The 18,361-nt window shown below is 39.5% G+C and overlaps 1 protein-coding gene across 5 annotated transcripts in view; it reads left to right on the top strand.

The window, feature by feature from the left end:
• LOC109485244 (peroxisome proliferator-activated receptor gamma coactivator 1-alpha-like) overlaps window positions 1–18,361 on the top strand; it is a 33,051-nt gene that overhangs the window by 6,565 nt on the left and 8,125 nt on the right. Inside the window, exons 1-7 of one of the 5 annotated variants that reach the window (XM_019788696.1) lie at window positions 484–809; window positions 4,205–4,402; window positions 10,368–10,562; window positions 11,015–11,110; window positions 11,511–11,775; window positions 17,169–17,225; window positions 17,770–17,827. In XM_019788696.1, the coding sequence (XP_019644255.1) occupies window positions 714–809; window positions 4,205–4,402; window positions 10,368–10,562; window positions 11,015–11,110; window positions 11,511–11,775; window positions 17,169–17,225; window positions 17,770–17,827 (965 nt within the window). In that variant the 5' untranslated portion in view covers window positions 484–713. Of the gene's footprint in view, window positions 1–483; window positions 810–4,204; window positions 4,403–10,367; window positions 10,563–11,014; window positions 11,111–11,510; window positions 11,776–17,168; window positions 17,226–17,769; window positions 17,828–18,361 lie in introns of those variants that run through there. The other 4 variants (XM_019788697.1, XM_019788695.1, XM_019788693.1 and 1 more) reach the window with 4 other exon arrangements.

Raw genomic sequence — 18,361 nt, 5'->3', positions numbered from 1 at the left:
GTAACAAAACGTAGTTCCAAGCATTTGTATTAGGATCTTTGGTCAATAAGTCACTCAGATGGGTAAAATTTTGATTGTTTTTTGCCTTCGATTTTTTGTCATTCATCTAGTGAAAATATTTGCTCAGAATATGCCAAAGTCACTGTTATCATACGGGGCGGATAGGTTTTGGTATTGTTTATGTGATGTACCCGCTGGTTGGCATGGTTGCATAGCGTCCCATTAGTGGGAGGAAAGAACGTCCATCGACGTTTTAAAACGGTGTAGAATTGCGCAATGCAGTTCAAAACGTTAGCTATATTTCCTCATTATAACCAAAAATATTCATTTTGTTGTAAACCACTTGAAAGATAATGTGAAAGTGTTTCGAAAGAGGGCAAGAGAACGTAATTTTTCCACTTGTCCAATGTTGGAAAGATCCTTTCGTTCCTCCCATCGACATGAAGTCGACCAACTCACGCCGAATCGCGCGAGGTTTGGCGTGGCTACGTGGTACATGTCACCAGTCGGCAGTAGCTGCCTTTCGGGTTCGTACTACTTTTGGAGGCTAGCGTCAGGTCGCCAAAATAGCCACAAATAGTGGACCTGGATAAAATTGTCTCACCGTGTTTGATCCTTCTTTAAACCTCGGTGTACCGTAGGGGTTTCGTGGCTACGTAGCGTACACCCTTCGGGTTAAACGTTGCGGAAAACTTGGACTTTGTGTCACCAGGATGGCCACAGAGAACCTGGGGCCGGCTGACAACGATTTGGGTTTCGCACTGCCGTGTTTAACCGAGGAAGACATCGACGTTTCCGAACAAATTCAGGTATTATTTTGGTTTGTCTGCTTTACGTAACGACTTATGAGTGAATTCTGACTTGGTGTTCTGTAGTAACCGGGCCAGGGTAGCCGAAAAGTCCGGGCATGCCAGTGCCTGGGCGCGTGGTGGGCTGATACCGGCGCACGTGCTTGTTTTCGTCATCACCCTTCTCATGACGTGGGAACACATTTGGCATATCATTTCCTTCGATTTTAACCGTCCCAAGACAGTTGTCATCTCACGTGGGACTTCCTTGACATTACTCACTGCATATCTCACCAACTGGTGCTGCATCTGTGTGGTATAACGCCGGTTTCTTGCAGGATAATATTTGATTGTTGTACTGCATGAACGCATGTTTTGTGCTGGGCTGGGGTGGGTTCGGCCCCAAGTTCCCAACCTCATGCGGTGTCCGAACCTGTTCACATCAATCAACACTTTGAACTCTTCTTCATTTGTCTGTGACTTTCTGGCTCTTGGCACAAACTGATCACATTATACCCTTTGTAGACAAGTTTATTTGGTGTTTATTTATTCTTTGATCCTAATCCAAGCTGTATACAAATGTGCTACCCACCCCAAAGGCTATGTAATTTACATTGTCATCCAAATTTTATCCAGCTCAACTTTAGTAGATAATAGGGTATTGTACAGTATTTAGCAATTAGATGACTTAATTGAATTATGTAGATGAGTACTAAGCAGAAGTGTTAAGTGTTTATCACAGTATGATTACAGTGTTCATTAAATGCCATTACAAACATTTAATGTGAATCCCATTTGCAATGTTGTTATGATGTTGCGGACTTGCTCTGATGATAATAATAACATTCAGGCAACAAGAAGGAAGTATTTTGTTTTGACAATATTTGTATCACACAGAATGTGCAATTTTTTGTAATGATAGCAATTTTTTTTCAAACCTTTATATCTAAAGCTGGCAGCCAGGCTGTTGTCCTCTCAACGCACTACCAGGTATTTACAAGGAGGAGCTTGTTTGGGGTCACATGTCCATTCATGGTCATCCCATACTCTTTGCCCTTTTAACAGAGAATTCTTGTAGAGCCATTCTATATAAATGGGAAGGAGAAGTACATTTAGTGCTGTGCCCTGACTGCCATGCATTCTTCTCATGCATTCCTTGCAAGGAACACAACAAGATGTATCTATTTCATAATCAAACGCATCATGAACTGTAATACCCTAGTGGTAGGGATTACAGTCAAGTCAAGGTGACTGAACTGTATCCCAAAATAGACATTTCTCATGAAGTAATAAAATCTGGGTCAGGGTTAGGTCTAGCATAGGTCATCACGTAGCCTTTCCTATTACAAAACAAATGCTGTCCCAATTTCTGTCATCCAATTGTTACAATGACATACTACTAGGATTACTTTCTGTAATGTCAGGAGTGATTAAACTACATTTAGCATCAAACAAAGCTTAGAAATTCCATGATTTGTATATTTATTTTTGTATGCTTGTATCTCCTAGAATTATGATTGTAGAATTGCCTGAAGTATACACATGTACACATTATATTAATCTTCAATTCCATTTTAGTTGAAGTTGGAAGCATGGTATTGATTCTGTCAAATTTGGTACAAAGAGGAGGTGCCAAGGTGTCCTGACAATTTATATTTTATGCCAGTTATTTTGTTGGTGCCTAACCTATGCAATTGGATTATAGCAGATTTGGGTACTCGCTCTTCTGTGACATTAACTGATATTTTCCTTGTATGTAATGTTGGTAATGCTGCAAAGAATATTCTGTCAACTAATATGGTCTAGCCATTTTTACTAGTGATTTGTATCTGTCCAGTGACATTTTTGGTAATGTCAGAATATTGCCACATGCACCCTTCACCCCGCCCCTTTTCATTACTTTCAAGTTGGTGATTGCCAAGTTGTGTAGTGGTGTTCTAATGAATTTTTGATATTGGGTTTGATAATACGTAGTCATATATACACTGCCCACGGCCATGACATCTTGCAGAACATAACGCTGCTGTCGTCTCACAAGACTGAGTCAACTCATGATGTACATATTGAGTTGGCTAAGTTAATACTAATAACTTATGATGGAAAATTACAAAAACCATGTTGAAGATATTCTGCTATTGTATTGTAGTGTACGCACAGGTAACACCTACCAAGGATGAAAGCTCCTTGCACCTCAGTCCTACTGTCATACACATTGTACTATTGTACTAAACTACCAATGCAGTAATGTTATGTGATAAACGAAAGCTCTTAGCTTGACTTACTTCTGCATTGTGTGTTTTGTAAAGCAACGGATGTCCTAAATCCCATGCTCAAAACTTTTCCAAGTACCTAGCGATGGCATTTCCTGCATTCTCTGTACTCGTGGCAGTGACATCTGGCTGGTGTTGTCACGCCCCCTTTTTTGTTGTTTATTCTTATTACTCAATCAGTTTACTCAGCAAATCGGGTGAGCCACTTGACTACACTGACCTTTGTACCTGCCAGCACCATTGTGAAAAACTATTTCACTATGCTGATCTCATGTTTTGTCCTTTAAAAATCAATCATGCAGAAGAAATGAAATGGAAAGTCATGACAGCAGAACACATCAACAATCAAACATTTTTGTTGGTTAATGCCCAATACCAGAGTTATATTCTACAAACCATTCTGCAGAAAATATACAAAGTGCAGCTCATGCCCAAGCGGATAAGATAAAGTAAACTGAGACATTGTAACTAATTATTGATAAGAAAGAGATGATATTTTATGGAGATTTATTTTTGTGATAAATGTCTTATTTTTGTATGCAAATGTGATCATGGTTGAACTAAAGTCTAGATGGCTGACTCCAGATATTGTTGGACAAGTTCCATGTCCAGGCTGATGCATTGGATAATTGGGAAGATGGCCTTGTCTCTAATTATGGCTACCTCTCATTACCCTCACATTTGCATATGTCAATGAAGTTTATAATACCTCCTGCTTATGCAGGTTAGTGCAGGCAATACTGGCACTGTGCAGGTATTTCTGATGTCTACTTGAACCTAACCTGCACTGGTCCATGACATAACCCAGCTGTGGACACTTGGGGGGACATATGACCAGCAATGGTCAAAAACTGCCTAGCATAAGTTTTAAATTACATGTAGCATCATGGAAGACAACATTACAATTCAAAACGGTGCTACTAGAAACAGTTGATGAACTGGTAGGCAAAGAAACTACCAGGTAGTGCAGGTAAAACTTGTCTGGTACCGGAAATTTTGAATGTTGCCTGCACCAGAAGGTTTTTTGAGTCCTGGAAAACACGCACTCAGCATTGTCTGGTACCCTTGGGCTATATCTGTGGGTCTTTTATCCCTGTTGAACCGACTAAACCACATTAATTTAAAACATTGTGCATGCTGTTTTAGCTTCAGGACAATGTGGCAGAGAATGCAAGCCTTCCTGAGCTGTCTGATGGGCTGGACTCCCTAATGGACCTGGGTGGAATTGACACAGATATTGACTGCGAGGGCTTTCTCAGTGCCTTGAAATGGTACAATGAACAGTCTGGCATTGTCTCCACACACCTGGAGGCCACTGACATGCTGGAAGACCAAGCAATACAGGTTAGTAGGTTGTGTAATGTTTGCTGTCTTGTCACCCATGGAAAGGTATGCCAGTGGTGGTCATTATGTGTGACTGTGTGTGAAAGACTGTCCAAAGTACACAGGAGTAAAACTAGAGTAGCTCGATACTGTGCAAATGTATCTATGCATGTGTGTGTGTGTGTGTATTGTCCATTTACTGATAATGTGTGAAACATGGATCAACAAGACCTTTGTGTCCTATCATTGTCATTTGAACTGAGTGAAAAGGTGTTATCTTAATCAGACTGTAATGGGTCTGGGGGGGACTATTCAGGGTGTTGTCTTACCTGTGTGCCTGGTTGTCTGAGAGGTGGAGGTGAAATGTACTTCTAGTGCATATAATCTATGGGCACAAGGAAGACAATGATTCAATGAAGATCAAGTTTACCAGACATCTAGAAATTACTCTTTTTGATTGACATGATGATAAGGACACCATAGCAAAGTGAAATAGCCATGTCATGTCAACAGGATTCTCTGGTTGCATTTTTGATGTGTTGTTAGCTTGTAAACTGGCTCCTTGCCAGGGCATTGACACTTACACAATGTGAGGTATGTCGCAACCACAGCATGGTCATGATGATGGGCTGTAAAATGTATAATGGTTACAACATTATGTGAAACACTGGCTGGCTTTTGAGTCACCATAGGGAGATGTACACTTGCAGATATTTATGGCTAGGTACCTACATGTAGTATCTGTACCAAGTTGTTTAGGTCTAGACGGGTTTGGACCTGAGCATAAAGTGCACCTATACCTGAACAATCATAGTTCTGACTTACAGAACATTACAGAAGTGTGCAGAAGAAACCTTGCAATCTTTACTCCTAGAGTCCAAATTGCAATAAAGATGTGAATAAATCCATTCAATAAAAAGCTAAAGTAGTAGATAAAGTAGCATATAATTTTATGTGTTTGGCTGATAAAACATATATCTTTCCACTTGCCATTCAACAACCTTTTGTAATAGATGATATTACTTGTTTCAAGTATACTTAACAGATATATATATAGTTTGAGTTATGAAGCCACCAATGGGTATGACATAACTGGCAATTATGTACAGGTATTTTTATCTGTTGAGAAGCCTGGCACTATAATTATTAATCCTGGTCCATAATTACAGCACTAATTGAATGTAGTTAGGCAATGGATGATAAAAAATTTAATCAAATGATATTACAGCTGCAGTAAAATATTTTCGTTATTTCTAGTTTACCTAGTGTCAAAATAAATTGTTTATGACATAATCAATTTTCCCTGATGGATTACCAGTAGAATTTCTATTTGTCTGTCCTGTCTTTGAATATTGCCGTAGAAATTGATTGCATAAGCACCTTAGCTTTCCGCTATGATTAAGCTGCACCTTCTGTCCTATCCTTTGTCGAGTCATTTATTATTAATTGTGGAATACTGTGAACTGGGCATGCAGATATTAACACTACACGCATGATAGTCCTAATGCAGGGAGTTGGTATATGTTGAGTTATGGCATGTCTTGCAGGCAAAGAGGCGTCCCATTGAGGTAGCTGTTAGCACCATTGCAATATTGATGGGTAGCCTTGAAAGTAAATGCAGGTGATATATCGTAGGAAATGGAATTGGTATTGAAAGACGGACCACGGAAATAATGGAAGGTGCAGTTCTGCAAGAAGAATTTGCATGTGTTGCTGCTTGCATGGTCAAAGTTTGTCTACATCAGTTAAATATGGTATTATTCAATCCTGAGTTTCAAACTTTCATATTGTGCAGTCATCCTTGCAAATTATATTGATTTTGCCCAACTTAGATTTTTTTAAAGTCTGATTGCAACATCAGCAGCAAATTGCTGCAATACAACAATGATGTGAAATTGACTGAGATGTATGTAAGTTTGATTTGTGTCTGTTGGAAAGAAACATATAATCAGGTCAATTGATACTGATACGGTAATGTTTCCTGTGGCACAACCTAAGGCACTTAATACAATTGTTTTTTTTTAAGGGGATTAACATGATCTAGTTATTATAATATATGCATAGGTTTATTTCTTCAGTATATTGCTATGACTTGCAACGTTATATAAGTCAAATGGCTGCAAAGCAGCATATTTTCCAAAATCACAATACAGGAATGCAAGGTGAGAGAGAAAGCACTACTGAAGGTTTTCATTGTCACTGGACATTATAATCTAAAGTTACACATACAGGAGGAGCTTTTACATGTATGCAGTTCTGGGTGCAATGTTGTGAAATGACAGTCACATCGCAATAGCATTACAAAGTTGTTCTCAGGTTTCCACACATTGTTCCTAGTGTTTAGGCTTGAGGTTCCTTCATTGTTGTACCTGGATACTGGTGAAAAGCCAGTGCTTCAGAAGTACTATAAAAAGGATCCTGGTTGACCTGCTTTTGTTAGGCTGTGTAATGTTAGAAGGCTATTGTAAAGTATCCCTGCATCAGCTGGGGCTGCCCAGCTGTGTTGCTATGTAGCAATTCAGCTGGTAGACAATAGAATGGTGCTGCTGGAGGCGTCCGAGATATAACATGTACATGTACCAGGCCAACTGTACAGATTCAGCCACCGTGACAGTTACTATCTTTGTACATGTACATGTAGCTGCAGTACATGATACTCTCACTGGCAAAGTTGTAAGGACATAGTGCAGTGAACAAGGGGTAAAGTTTAGGGTACAAAGGTTAAATTGTGTACAAATTCCTCATTGACAATAATGTATTGATATTGATTTGGTGTCTCTAGCAATCAAAGTACATTTTTTATTTTAGCCAGATACCTGGATACACAACCAAGCTATATTCTACAATAAAAAGCATGATTTATAGGTTTGACAGGCTTAACAGGTTTTGGTGTATATTTACATCTTAGTACCATATATGAGGTTCATGAATTGCCTGTTTAAGTATATGCACCAAATTTGGGTCCTGGCTCTGGGCAGCTATGTCCTGTTATAAAAGTTCAAAGGAAAACTGGTAATGAGGTATTTGACCACATAATACAAGTGCATGTCACTCATGGAGATGTACTATTAATGTGTGAATGACTTTGACCTTGGGTCTTTAACCCCAGTTCAGGGTGACTGGCTTGGCCCAAATAAGTCGAATGAAAATTTCTGTTACTTTACAAAACTGTTTGATAAGATTTATGGTACTTTTCTATCTAAAGCACAGTGGTTTTTGAGACCATAAGGCATTGCTTAGCAATAACAGGCACAGGGCCACTAAATGTTGAAGTTATATCAGCCCGGCTTTCACATGCTTAAAGTTTATTGACTTGTATTTATGATTAATGTTCTCCAAGCACATGTAAATGTAGCTGACCCATTTCTTTAGGGGCTACAGAATGGCTCTAAGGCAATCAAATTTGCAACGTTAATGTATGCTATAAATTTTTTTAATATCATACTATGCATCATTATGCATACATGGCTTTTATTATTTTTGACAGTTATCTTTTCCACGAATTTAAATGGTATGGCCACAGATTTGTCTTGTTCAACAATTATATGTAACCAGGTGGCAAAAAAAATTATACATCTTCCCAACTGAATCTCAGCTAGTTCTGAAACAACAGTTATTTAACAAAAGTTTGTAAATATTGTTTTCATTTAACATTTTGACTTATGTATGTGATTGATAGCTAACCTTAAACATAGGTGAACAAATTTGTGTGGCCAAATGTTATTCTGTAATCAATGCGCATTCAAGGTTAACGTTTTTGCATGCAACACTGGCAGTGAATCACAAAATCCAATGCAAGTTCATCAGAACAAAAACTGATTGTACCTGTAGCAGTCTCTCAATCAATGGATACTGTGTGGTATAAATCATTTAAATTTGGCCCTAGAGATGATGAAGGCCTGTGTGGGCAGTAGAATAGATGTTGCGTATCTTTGACATTTATGGATTTTTTTTCTTCATAGCTCACCGAATTTCAAGCCACATTCTTTTAAAGCCCAGTATGATCATGGTTGAGTTTGAGGTCTCTTAATGCATTTCATAATAAACGATCACATCACCTCACAGATGCCTCTTAGTCTGACTGTCGCCATCTCACTGATTGGATCTTCCTTTTTTATTGTAAGTGAAGGTTACAACAGTGGGGGATAAAGTCATGTGATTGTGGTTGTTTCTACCATAATGTAAGGAGGGAGGTTGATGAACGAAAGATTATCTTCTGATCATCAGTTAACTCATTGTCCTGAAGGGACCTTTGTATGGGTGTAATCAACATTACATTTTTATTAGAGCGCTCCAATAACGGGTCAAGTTTCTTATAGTTACAAGTTACAACTATGTAAACTTAGGAAGCAAATTGCATAGTTGTCATGCATTTGTATTGACATAAGTTGAAGAGTTCAATTTCAAAAAAAAAACTTGATCAGAGATCGATAGACCATTTGGTACACAGTAGTGCGACATTGAATCTGTATAAGTTGTATATGTGCAATATTTGACTGGTTCTTACACAATTGTTGGAAATTGTGACTTACATAGTACATGTATTGAAGAATATAAAAAAAATCATGCAGAAAGCATTGATGATATTGGGCCTGAAATATTTCCAGTGGTTGAGGGCATTATCTGGTAGTGGGGTGTCCTACCACCCAACCTGTGAGATCTCCCCAAGGACATCACAATCTGATTGGATTGCATCCATTAGTGATAAATCTGAGAACTGATGATCAGTCAGCCCATGTTGGGAGTCATGCTTGACTGGAGATGCAGTCTAAGCCTACCACAGATTGAACTTGCCCTTTGTCTTTCACCAGACTAGCAAGTAAAGGAGCTGGAATATTTTGCAAGTTGTACTTGGATTTCATTTGTGTTATAGACAAGTCTTTTTTTTGCCAGTTTTTATGTTACCTTTCCCAAAATGCATTTAGATTTGATAGTGAAACCCAATATGTAACTTTCATATTACTAGAGAAAAGAGACAAAAACCCTGTAAAAGAATTTATGTACATAATTCGAATTATCTTAAATTCTTAATTCATTATCATCATTACTTAATTTTACACAAATAGGTGCACAGTTCCAATTCTGGATGCATATGCACTCTGTATTTCCAGCCCTGATTAGTGTTCTCAACCCATTCCCCTGAGCCACAAAAGGTCACAAGTGCAAGATTGCAATTAGGACATTCTTGTCTCATTCAATATTTGCATGTTAAGTACTGTAGTTTAAATCGTTCTGTTGACCTTCTAGCACAATTAGCATTACTGAATTTGCTGTCAGACTTTCTGCATACTAATCAGGTTTGATGACCTAACGATAATGAAGGGCATATTCTATACAGAGTATAATGTAATCTATCATTTCTCCCTGGGGACAAGACTGGATTTGGATATAGTATGAAAGGTAATCAAAGGGGATGTGGAGACGGTATTACAACTAAGACCTAAAGGCAGGCAGGAAGCTTGAATGTGTATGTTAACATAAACCAACCATCTGAAATGAACATTAAGTCTAAGAATTCATGCTCCTTTGATTAGTTTGAAGGAAGTAATTGTAAGTGATCAAGATATCCATGTAGCCTACTATTTGCTACATGTATATGTCAGAACAGTTGGTGTATCATTGAAACAAACTTGATGTCCCCTGTGGATCAAAGTACCACAAGCCGTGATGGATAAGAGTTACTGTGCCTGTCCTTGGTGCTGAACACCAGTCAGATGACAACAATCATGGTCACCTGGTCATTCTTTCATTTCCTCCAGTCTAGAGTGCTTTTCAAATTGCATTACCTGACATAGGTTACTGGTACCACATAGATCTGCATGTGTTTATGTATGTGTGTGTGTGTGTGTGTCCATGCGCCACATTTCAAGGTGTATATTCAAAGTACGTTGTCATGTTGTGCTCAGTGTAACCAGTGTATATGTCCTGTTTTGCAAAGGTCCATTTTTATATCATTGCTTATATTTTTCTAAATCATGTACAGTAGGTGCCTTGTTGTTCACAGGAAACCCTTGATGCTGAAAATGAAGCAGGACTACTGGCTATCCTTAATGAGTCGTTTGACAGCATGGACTCCCCCCTGGGGATCGTTGGGCTGGACCAGCTGGGGCAGAGTGATGGGGAGCTGTCCTCCCCTGACAGCACCACAGGACCCAGGAGGGACGACAGGGAGACTTCACTGGTAAGCAATGGGGTGCCGGGGGTTCATATGGGAACATCAGCCGGAGGTGGTGTGTTACAATGATGGGTGGTTATACTGGTCCTCCAGATTCAGATACAGAGATCATGTTTGAGGAGAACTAACCCTCGAGAATGTTTAAGAACCCACCATGCGTGTCATACATTGTACCCGTGACAATCGTTGTGCAATAAATTTTGACTTCACTTGTCAAAAAGAGTAGGGGTCCACCCTGGTGAGTGGATCAAACCTTACAGTATGGTCTTGTTACAGTGTTGTTACACCCAAAGGTGGTTTACCGGTTATGCAAAGCAAAGGAACATATTCAACGTCAGTGCAGGTTTTTGTGCAGGGTTTTCCTTCAATGTAACAGTGCCTATATTTTTTTATCCATCATAGAACCACCCTAACTTGCTGGATTGTGGCTAACAAAATTTTTGTTGCTTCTTGCTCAGCTTAAAAAACTACTGCTGACGCCTCCTAACACACCCATGGGATACAGCAGGGAGCCTATCAAGCTGGAAGATGTATTGCTTCACAGGAAAAACCAGGTAAGGGACAAACCACAAAACCTAATGGAAGGGATCGGGGCTCAAGTTGATAGAAGCACACCCTTTTATTTTTTTTATGTATTGGCACATCTGGCTCATGTTATTTGTGGTCTGTCCCTAATGGCTTTGTTTCCAGCTTTGAAGAGAGGGAAGCATGAAATAAAGCAAGGATACATGAAAAGCCTTCCTCAGCATCTACATTTATTGCAAATACCTGCATCCTTAAAAACCAGGGTGACTGCTTTATCACCTATAACATCATCATCATCATCATAGCTGCTCATCAACATAGCTAAAGTCAGCCATCTTCTTTACCAACTGCATGCTTATATGTACAATGCATGTTTAACCTCGTGCTGTTGCAGCTATGATAATGACTTTGGACTTTGTCGTTTCCTAGCTGGCCAAGTTGGCGTCCAGTTCGAAGACGGAAACTGCCTTCCCGTTCAACACCCCCGCCAACAGCCTGAGTCCCCGGACCAACGACTCGGCCTCGGACTCTACCCCCAGCTCCCCATGTAAGCATTCCGACGGTGTCAGTACCGGTGTACATGAGCATGAGAATGGCCACAAACACCCAGAGCTGGAGAAGCTCTTGTTGAGTGGTGAGGCCGTGCTGGAGGCCCCCCTGCCTCGCCGCCGCCGAGCATCCGGCCATGAAATAGGTGAGTCACAAACCTCTGTGTCATTCCATCGTCACATGACGTTTGCCACTCATGAATGTGCAAATCCCAGGCAGTGCCAAGAAATTTTTACCAATACCCTCTCTCCCAAGTTGTTAGGATGCGGTGAGAAATGTACGCCTGGCATTACTGGGCCATGAGATGAGTTTTTTTGGACAGCGTATCGTTCAAACCATCCATATCCCACCCCTCTAAAGTCCTGGGAGCCAGCTGTGGCAATCCTGGTGTTAGGAGGAAGATTAGTGCCTAATGGAATAGTGGAGATCAATACCTATATTTTGTGTGGTGGGAGACTTAGTGAATGCCAAAAGGTAGACCCTGCAGTGTAACATCATTGGCCTGTCTTAGATATATATTTATAGTGCAGACCTAAGCAAACCTTACAGATCATTGTTTAAAGTCAAGGCCAAAGTAATTCTGGATATTAAGTATAGTCGCTGTTAGGTTTTTACATTTTAATGAGAGCGCCCTTCCATGATGGGAATGTCATGGTTGTAATGATTGTGGCACTGAAAGTACAACTGCAGGTATTACTCCTATTTTCTACATTATTTCACACTATCAGTGTATCACTCGTGGCCAGGCTTAGTCTGAACATGGTTTATGCAGCAATTTGTGCAAAGGTGATGCATTAGTTATGGCAACCTTGAATTACTGTGCTGTGGTCGCCAAATCTGACCAGAGTTCTTTTGAAGATCCCCACAATGCTGGTTGGACAGGTCAGTGCATGGGCAATGTTATCCATGTGAAAGAAGGATTAAGGGTGGAAGTAAAGCCTCAAATACCATCTTGAACTTCAAGTTCTGCACCAAGTGTTGTATGAATAGGAACTGAAGTCATTTTTTCATTGGATGCATCCATTTTTTTATTATTAACAAATATGATGTTTAATTACAAATCCAATGCCTGTCAAGTACAGTTTTGTATCTGCTTTACAGTGGGGCCCTGCATTTTCCTGTATAGATATGCCATGCCTGTATACAACAGTCTCCAACAGATGTATGACCAACAGTCAAGATAAATACTCTAACCTAGCTTGTACATGAAGCTAATACCACCCCCACATGCATTTTGTTCTTGACAGGTAAAATAGCGGCCGTGGATTTATTTCTGCACGAAGCCAGAAGCATGATAATTGTTCATATAACCACATACAGTAGCCTCCTGTTTTTACATAAGACATTTTGAATGTTAGATACACCTGTGCTGGTATGCAGGACAGAGTATTTCCAGCCTGACATAATAACTTACATAATGGAACGTTCACATGATCCATGTCTCAGGAGAGTGATATGAAGACGAGGACATTCCCTCCAGGCCACAGAGCCATTTTTAGCTCCCCTTACGTCACAGCAGCCAAGGCTGAGGACCAGTAGGAAGCAGCGACGTGGTGAAGCAGGGATCACACACGTCAGACACAGGATCAGTTTCCTGGTTCACATGCTTACTTCTCGTGATAGATCATTCCCACATGCAACATACCAAGATAGCTTCCTTCCTATAGCACCAGGCACACCCAGGAAAATCAGATACAGGTTCAGTGTAGTAAGATGAAAAGATAAGTTAGTAACTCCATTCCTTCAGTACTAGTAATGTTTAGTCAAGTTTATTACAAATTAATGGCCATAAATTCATATTGCAACTGAACAAATTATAATATACTCACAGTGCAGTATTACAGTGGAGAGGGATTTCTCTGAGTGCTTTTGTATGTTTATCCTTCATCCATACAACTGCACATATACTGTTGTTGCAAATATACGTTTTGTCCCTTGGGTGGTGAAAAACCTGGCAGATTGCCACCCATTTCAAAATGAATGTCTGACTGACTGTCTTGACTGATAATGTTCACAGAGACAGGGATATCCCACCAACATTTGTCATTGAGTGACACATGCACAATCTGGTAGCCTGAAAGGGGTCACTGCAGTCTTGGTTATTCTAACATTCGTCTTCAACACTTCCATGGAAGTGGGAATTGATTTTTTTGTATCAAAAGGATGAATTATCAAGAACATTATGTCAAAGATGATCACAATCAACTTTAAACTATTAGCAAGCTCCCTAGAATATGTATGAATGGAGAATGGTCTTGGTGACAAGTAGATGTTTTGATAAATGATGGCAATGTCAATGAGTAGCCTTGGACATGAAGATGTGTCCTAGAGTGTCTCCAGGAGTTGAGCATGTCACATCTGTAACTGACACCAACAGCCAGTATCAGTGGGGAGGGAGACAGGGAATTCTATTAATGTCATCGTCATGACCAGATATGTCTGTTCAAAAATTATTCACATTGCTATCATATTACATCCGCAGTGATCCACTATCATACAATATTGATGTGTACAAATGTACAATGTAATCTGAAGAATAACTGAAATAAGAACTTTCTAGATTGTCTAGCCACTTAGTAGGTAAGCCAGCATGTATCAGTCATTGCTAAAAACATTTCCTTGAATACAATCAAATTTGAGCCTGCATTACGTTATAAAGCATGCTAGTGTCCAAGGAAATAAAATGGCCAACAATACACACAATTACACAATACTGGGATATCTGAGACAAAAGTATGTTAACCTCTGTGAAAACTATACTTCACTGCATCTCCATGGTATGTACATGTATATGTTGGCAGAGAGAATGTTAAGCTGATAAGCTAGCTGATTGTTGGTCAGGGGTCTCACCAGTTGGGTGACACGGAGCGTGGCCCCCAGCCCCACCCTTCACATTCAATATTGTATCAGTTGTCCAATATCAGCATCATGACCAGTACCAGGACTGTGCCAGATTACATTCTCTACTCTGCAACAATGCAATCTTATCCAGTGGTCCTCTGATTAGGTTTGCAGTCGCAGTTGAACTTTTGTTATCCAGGTTGATTGGACCATGGTCTTGAGTAATGAAAGGATGTCTGTGAACTTTTCAGACTATCTCATCATGGGATTTTGTTAACTCGAGCCAATCTTTTTATGGCTGATAGTATCATACTATAGCCTAGTTTAAATCTGTACACATTCTTATTGATTTAGAACTTACATATAGAAGTTGCAATACAATGTTGGTGATGTATCCTTAGAATTAGAGATAGCGACTATGGAAATTTATGATTATGCGTGGTATGATCGATCAATGGTCATCAGCACTACGTGTAGCTACCCTCCAGATGTAATTTTGACCATGACCAGAGTTTCAGGTCATCAAATGGCCTGGAACAAATTAGATTATTGGCAAGGTCAGACCAAGTCAATGGATCATCAGGCCCGGAAATGTTTGATTATGTTAGGATTTGAGTTTATGGTCTGTATTTGATATGTTCTGAGGAGAGAATATGTACATGTACATATGCATGCTGTTATATAATCTGGGAGATTATATACATAAGCCAGCAAAAGTGAATTCAGTCAGGTTGGCTAAGCATCACAGTACATGAAACTTTTTTATGGATAGGTGGTGTGCCAGCAAGGGAATTTGTAACTACATGTATAAGGTAATACTGGTTCTGACTAGATTTAGGTATTATTACCAGTTTCAGATCCATCCTCAGGCACTTCCTAATAATAGCCTCAACACTGTAAGCTCCAATGTAGCAGGTACAATTTGATCAATGACATGTTATAGATTTAAGTAGTACCCAGAGCAAATCTAGGAGCCAAGTCCTGTTTCATAGTGACATACATGTACATGTAATCTTTTAAGATCATCTTCCCTGCCTGTGGTATTATGTATTAATGTCTAATTTCAGAATATCACGAATGTATGAACGAGGCACCTAATGATCGGAAGTACTACGTAGTTGTGATAGTACAGTTTTCTACTAGTTTTATCTCCCCTATCCAGACTTTTAATGAGTCCCAGATGACAAATATTCTAGCCTTTAGGTTAAGCAAGTCTTCACTATTCAGACCCTGGCCTCTGTGCGAGTATGCCTGCCTGATTTGTAGCCCTGTCATGATGGGAACAGACTCCTGGGTCTATTTTCCTGGAGCTGCAAGCTTTGATAAGGAAATGGTTGCCCAAATTAAGCCTTCATGCATCAGGGTTGCCAGCCAAATGGCCCAGAGAAATGTGCTTTGAGCAGCCTGGGGAGACAGACTCATACATTTACATCAAAGCTTTTTAATCAGCTAGCTGCAGTTCTTAATCCTGTATATCAGTCAGCAGGAACTCAGCACCTGGCTATCAGCATATATCACCATGGCACTGTCTATACTTGAACCTGGGGGGACTCTTTCTGTATATCCAGTTGTCTTATTTCATAGTCCTTCCTGAGCTTTCATCACTATCATAATTCAAAAGTTAGCAGGCGCTAGGCAAAGACATAAAATTTGAATTTTTCGAACCTTGCTTGTGGTTAATAAACTCATCACCTCCCTGAATTTGTACTGTGTGAAATCGTGATGAAATACTATGTTAGAATTTCTTGGCACTACCTGTTTTTGTAATGTAATACCCAACATATTCAATCTCATTTGGAATTGAACAGATTCGCTTACTTATTGCATTCTTTAAAGGTATAGTTATACATTTGTAACTTATCAATTTATGATTCTAGACATGAAAGGCCAAAACTGTTGTTAGTATGGCTTATCTGCATATCTATCATTTACAAGAAACTGGAGGTCATTGCTCTTATTTGCCCATCATGCATGTTTCACTAGTTTTCATACAAGTACTGTATGGATTGAGTTGGGAATAGGCATTACATTATTTATTGCCTTCAAACTATCCAATATCACAACGATTAAAAAAACTCTGAAAGTTTCAAATGAGAAATGACCACAAGGCTAGCATACAGATGTTACTGTATAAGTAAGAACTGTGCAAAGATTTTTCATTGGTGATTAATTTTAAAGACATGTAGAACCAACTTCAGTAGCACAGGCTGTATTCATCTCATAGAATACTTTGATGTATATGTACATGTTCATTACATCATCTTCATTTTTCTTTTCTGTATTCCTACCCCCCCTCTTTCTGTGTGTTTGTGTCACTTGTCTGTGTAGAAATAAATAGGCTTTCTACATTTTCAATGCTCTCCCTTAAACGTTAACATTGACTGAAGATGTGTAAAATTCAAAAGGCAGCATGACAGACTGGCTTGCTGCACACATGAATGCCAAATGCAATCTTTGCTGCATACTTGAACCCTAACACTTTGGGATGATCGATTTGACATTCTAAATGGGTACCGGCTTTCAGACCACGTTTGCAAAGACATATGACAAATGCAAGAAGTATACATCTCAAAAGTTTTTCAGCCAATACTAATACCTAATGATGAACATACGGCGTGGTTGTGTGCATGTAATAGTAACTGTGGTTTGTGTATGGTGCAGTGTGTAGTACATGTCTGCTGTGTTCTGTATGTGCAGGTATCGAGGCCACGGACGTCACCAATCTGCTCGAACAGTTCGAAGAGAAAGCAGAAGGTACATCTATAACTTAACAATTTTTTATAGCATAAAGTCTTTTGCATTTACATATAAAAACAGACAGGGCAAACTCTTCCATTCTTAGCTAGATAGCAGCACATTTGCAGCCTTATCATGACTTCCCAAGAATCGATTTCTCCTCATGTGCACTTGTAATGGCAGTCCTGAGTGGGGGAGAGTACCCTCTACTAGCATTTTCTATAAGCACAAAATGTTGCTCTGAACAACCTCTTGCAACACTGTAGACACCACAATTTGAGGAATAGAAAAAAGAAAAGGGCATCAGTGGATGAGATTGCAATGATGTTGGAAGGGAGACATTTTCCTACAAAAAAGGAATTGCCAGCTGCACTTAAAGCAAAGAAAAGGTGCTCTACGTAGCACTGAGATTGTCCAGAGTGCAAATCCCTAAAGAGCCTCTACATTTAGTTACTCCCTGGTGTTGACCTAAGTCACTGCAGTGTGGCAGAGAGGAGTCTTAATGTAGCGAGTGATTCATGCTGCCGCCTTAATGGAAGTGTGATGTCAATCTCTCCTCTAGGTCCACCAAAGAAAGCCAACGGAAGGATGCCATACCTCAGACCTAACCTACAAGCAAGGTGAGTTATAACTCAAGATGGAACCACTTCTTCTGTGTAAAGGTGCTAGATGAGACATTTTCTGTGATCCAGTACTGCCGGGTAATCTAGACTCATGGCTATGTCTTGTATCTGAAGCACGCTATTCATTTTAACAACATTCATCACAGTTTCATCGATACTTCCAGTCATTGAGGGGTAACTGCCATGCTTTAATAACACGTTTTATTTAGTAACCGTCTTTATGACCACTGTTTTACCTACGAATCTTAATAAGTATTTTATTCTGCAATGCAAACTTATTAACACTTATAAACTTATTAGATTTTATCATATGTGTATATGTTGTGATAGATGTTGTTTGATTTTAAAGCTTTTAATGGGATGGGCTACGTCTTTAGTCTTAATCTTTGTAATTGTGAGTAACACTGCAATTCAGAACCCCTGGGTTCTGCAAAACTGTTTTACATTGTCATCAATAAACCAGTCATTATAATCTGACATCTGAATGATATGAAACAGCTACCACTGACTCAGGTAGTGACATGTATCAAA

This window comes from Branchiostoma belcheri, unplaced genomic scaffold, assembly GCF_001625305.1.
Source record: "Branchiostoma belcheri isolate BF01 breed outbred unplaced genomic scaffold, Haploidv18h27 scaffold74, whole genome shotgun sequence".
Classification (NCBI taxonomy): Eukaryota; Metazoa; Chordata; class Leptocardii; order Amphioxiformes; family Branchiostomatidae; genus Branchiostoma; species Branchiostoma belcheri.
The sequence above is the reverse complement of the archived record's forward strand: the minus strand, read 5'-3'. Positions and strand labels throughout refer to the sequence as shown.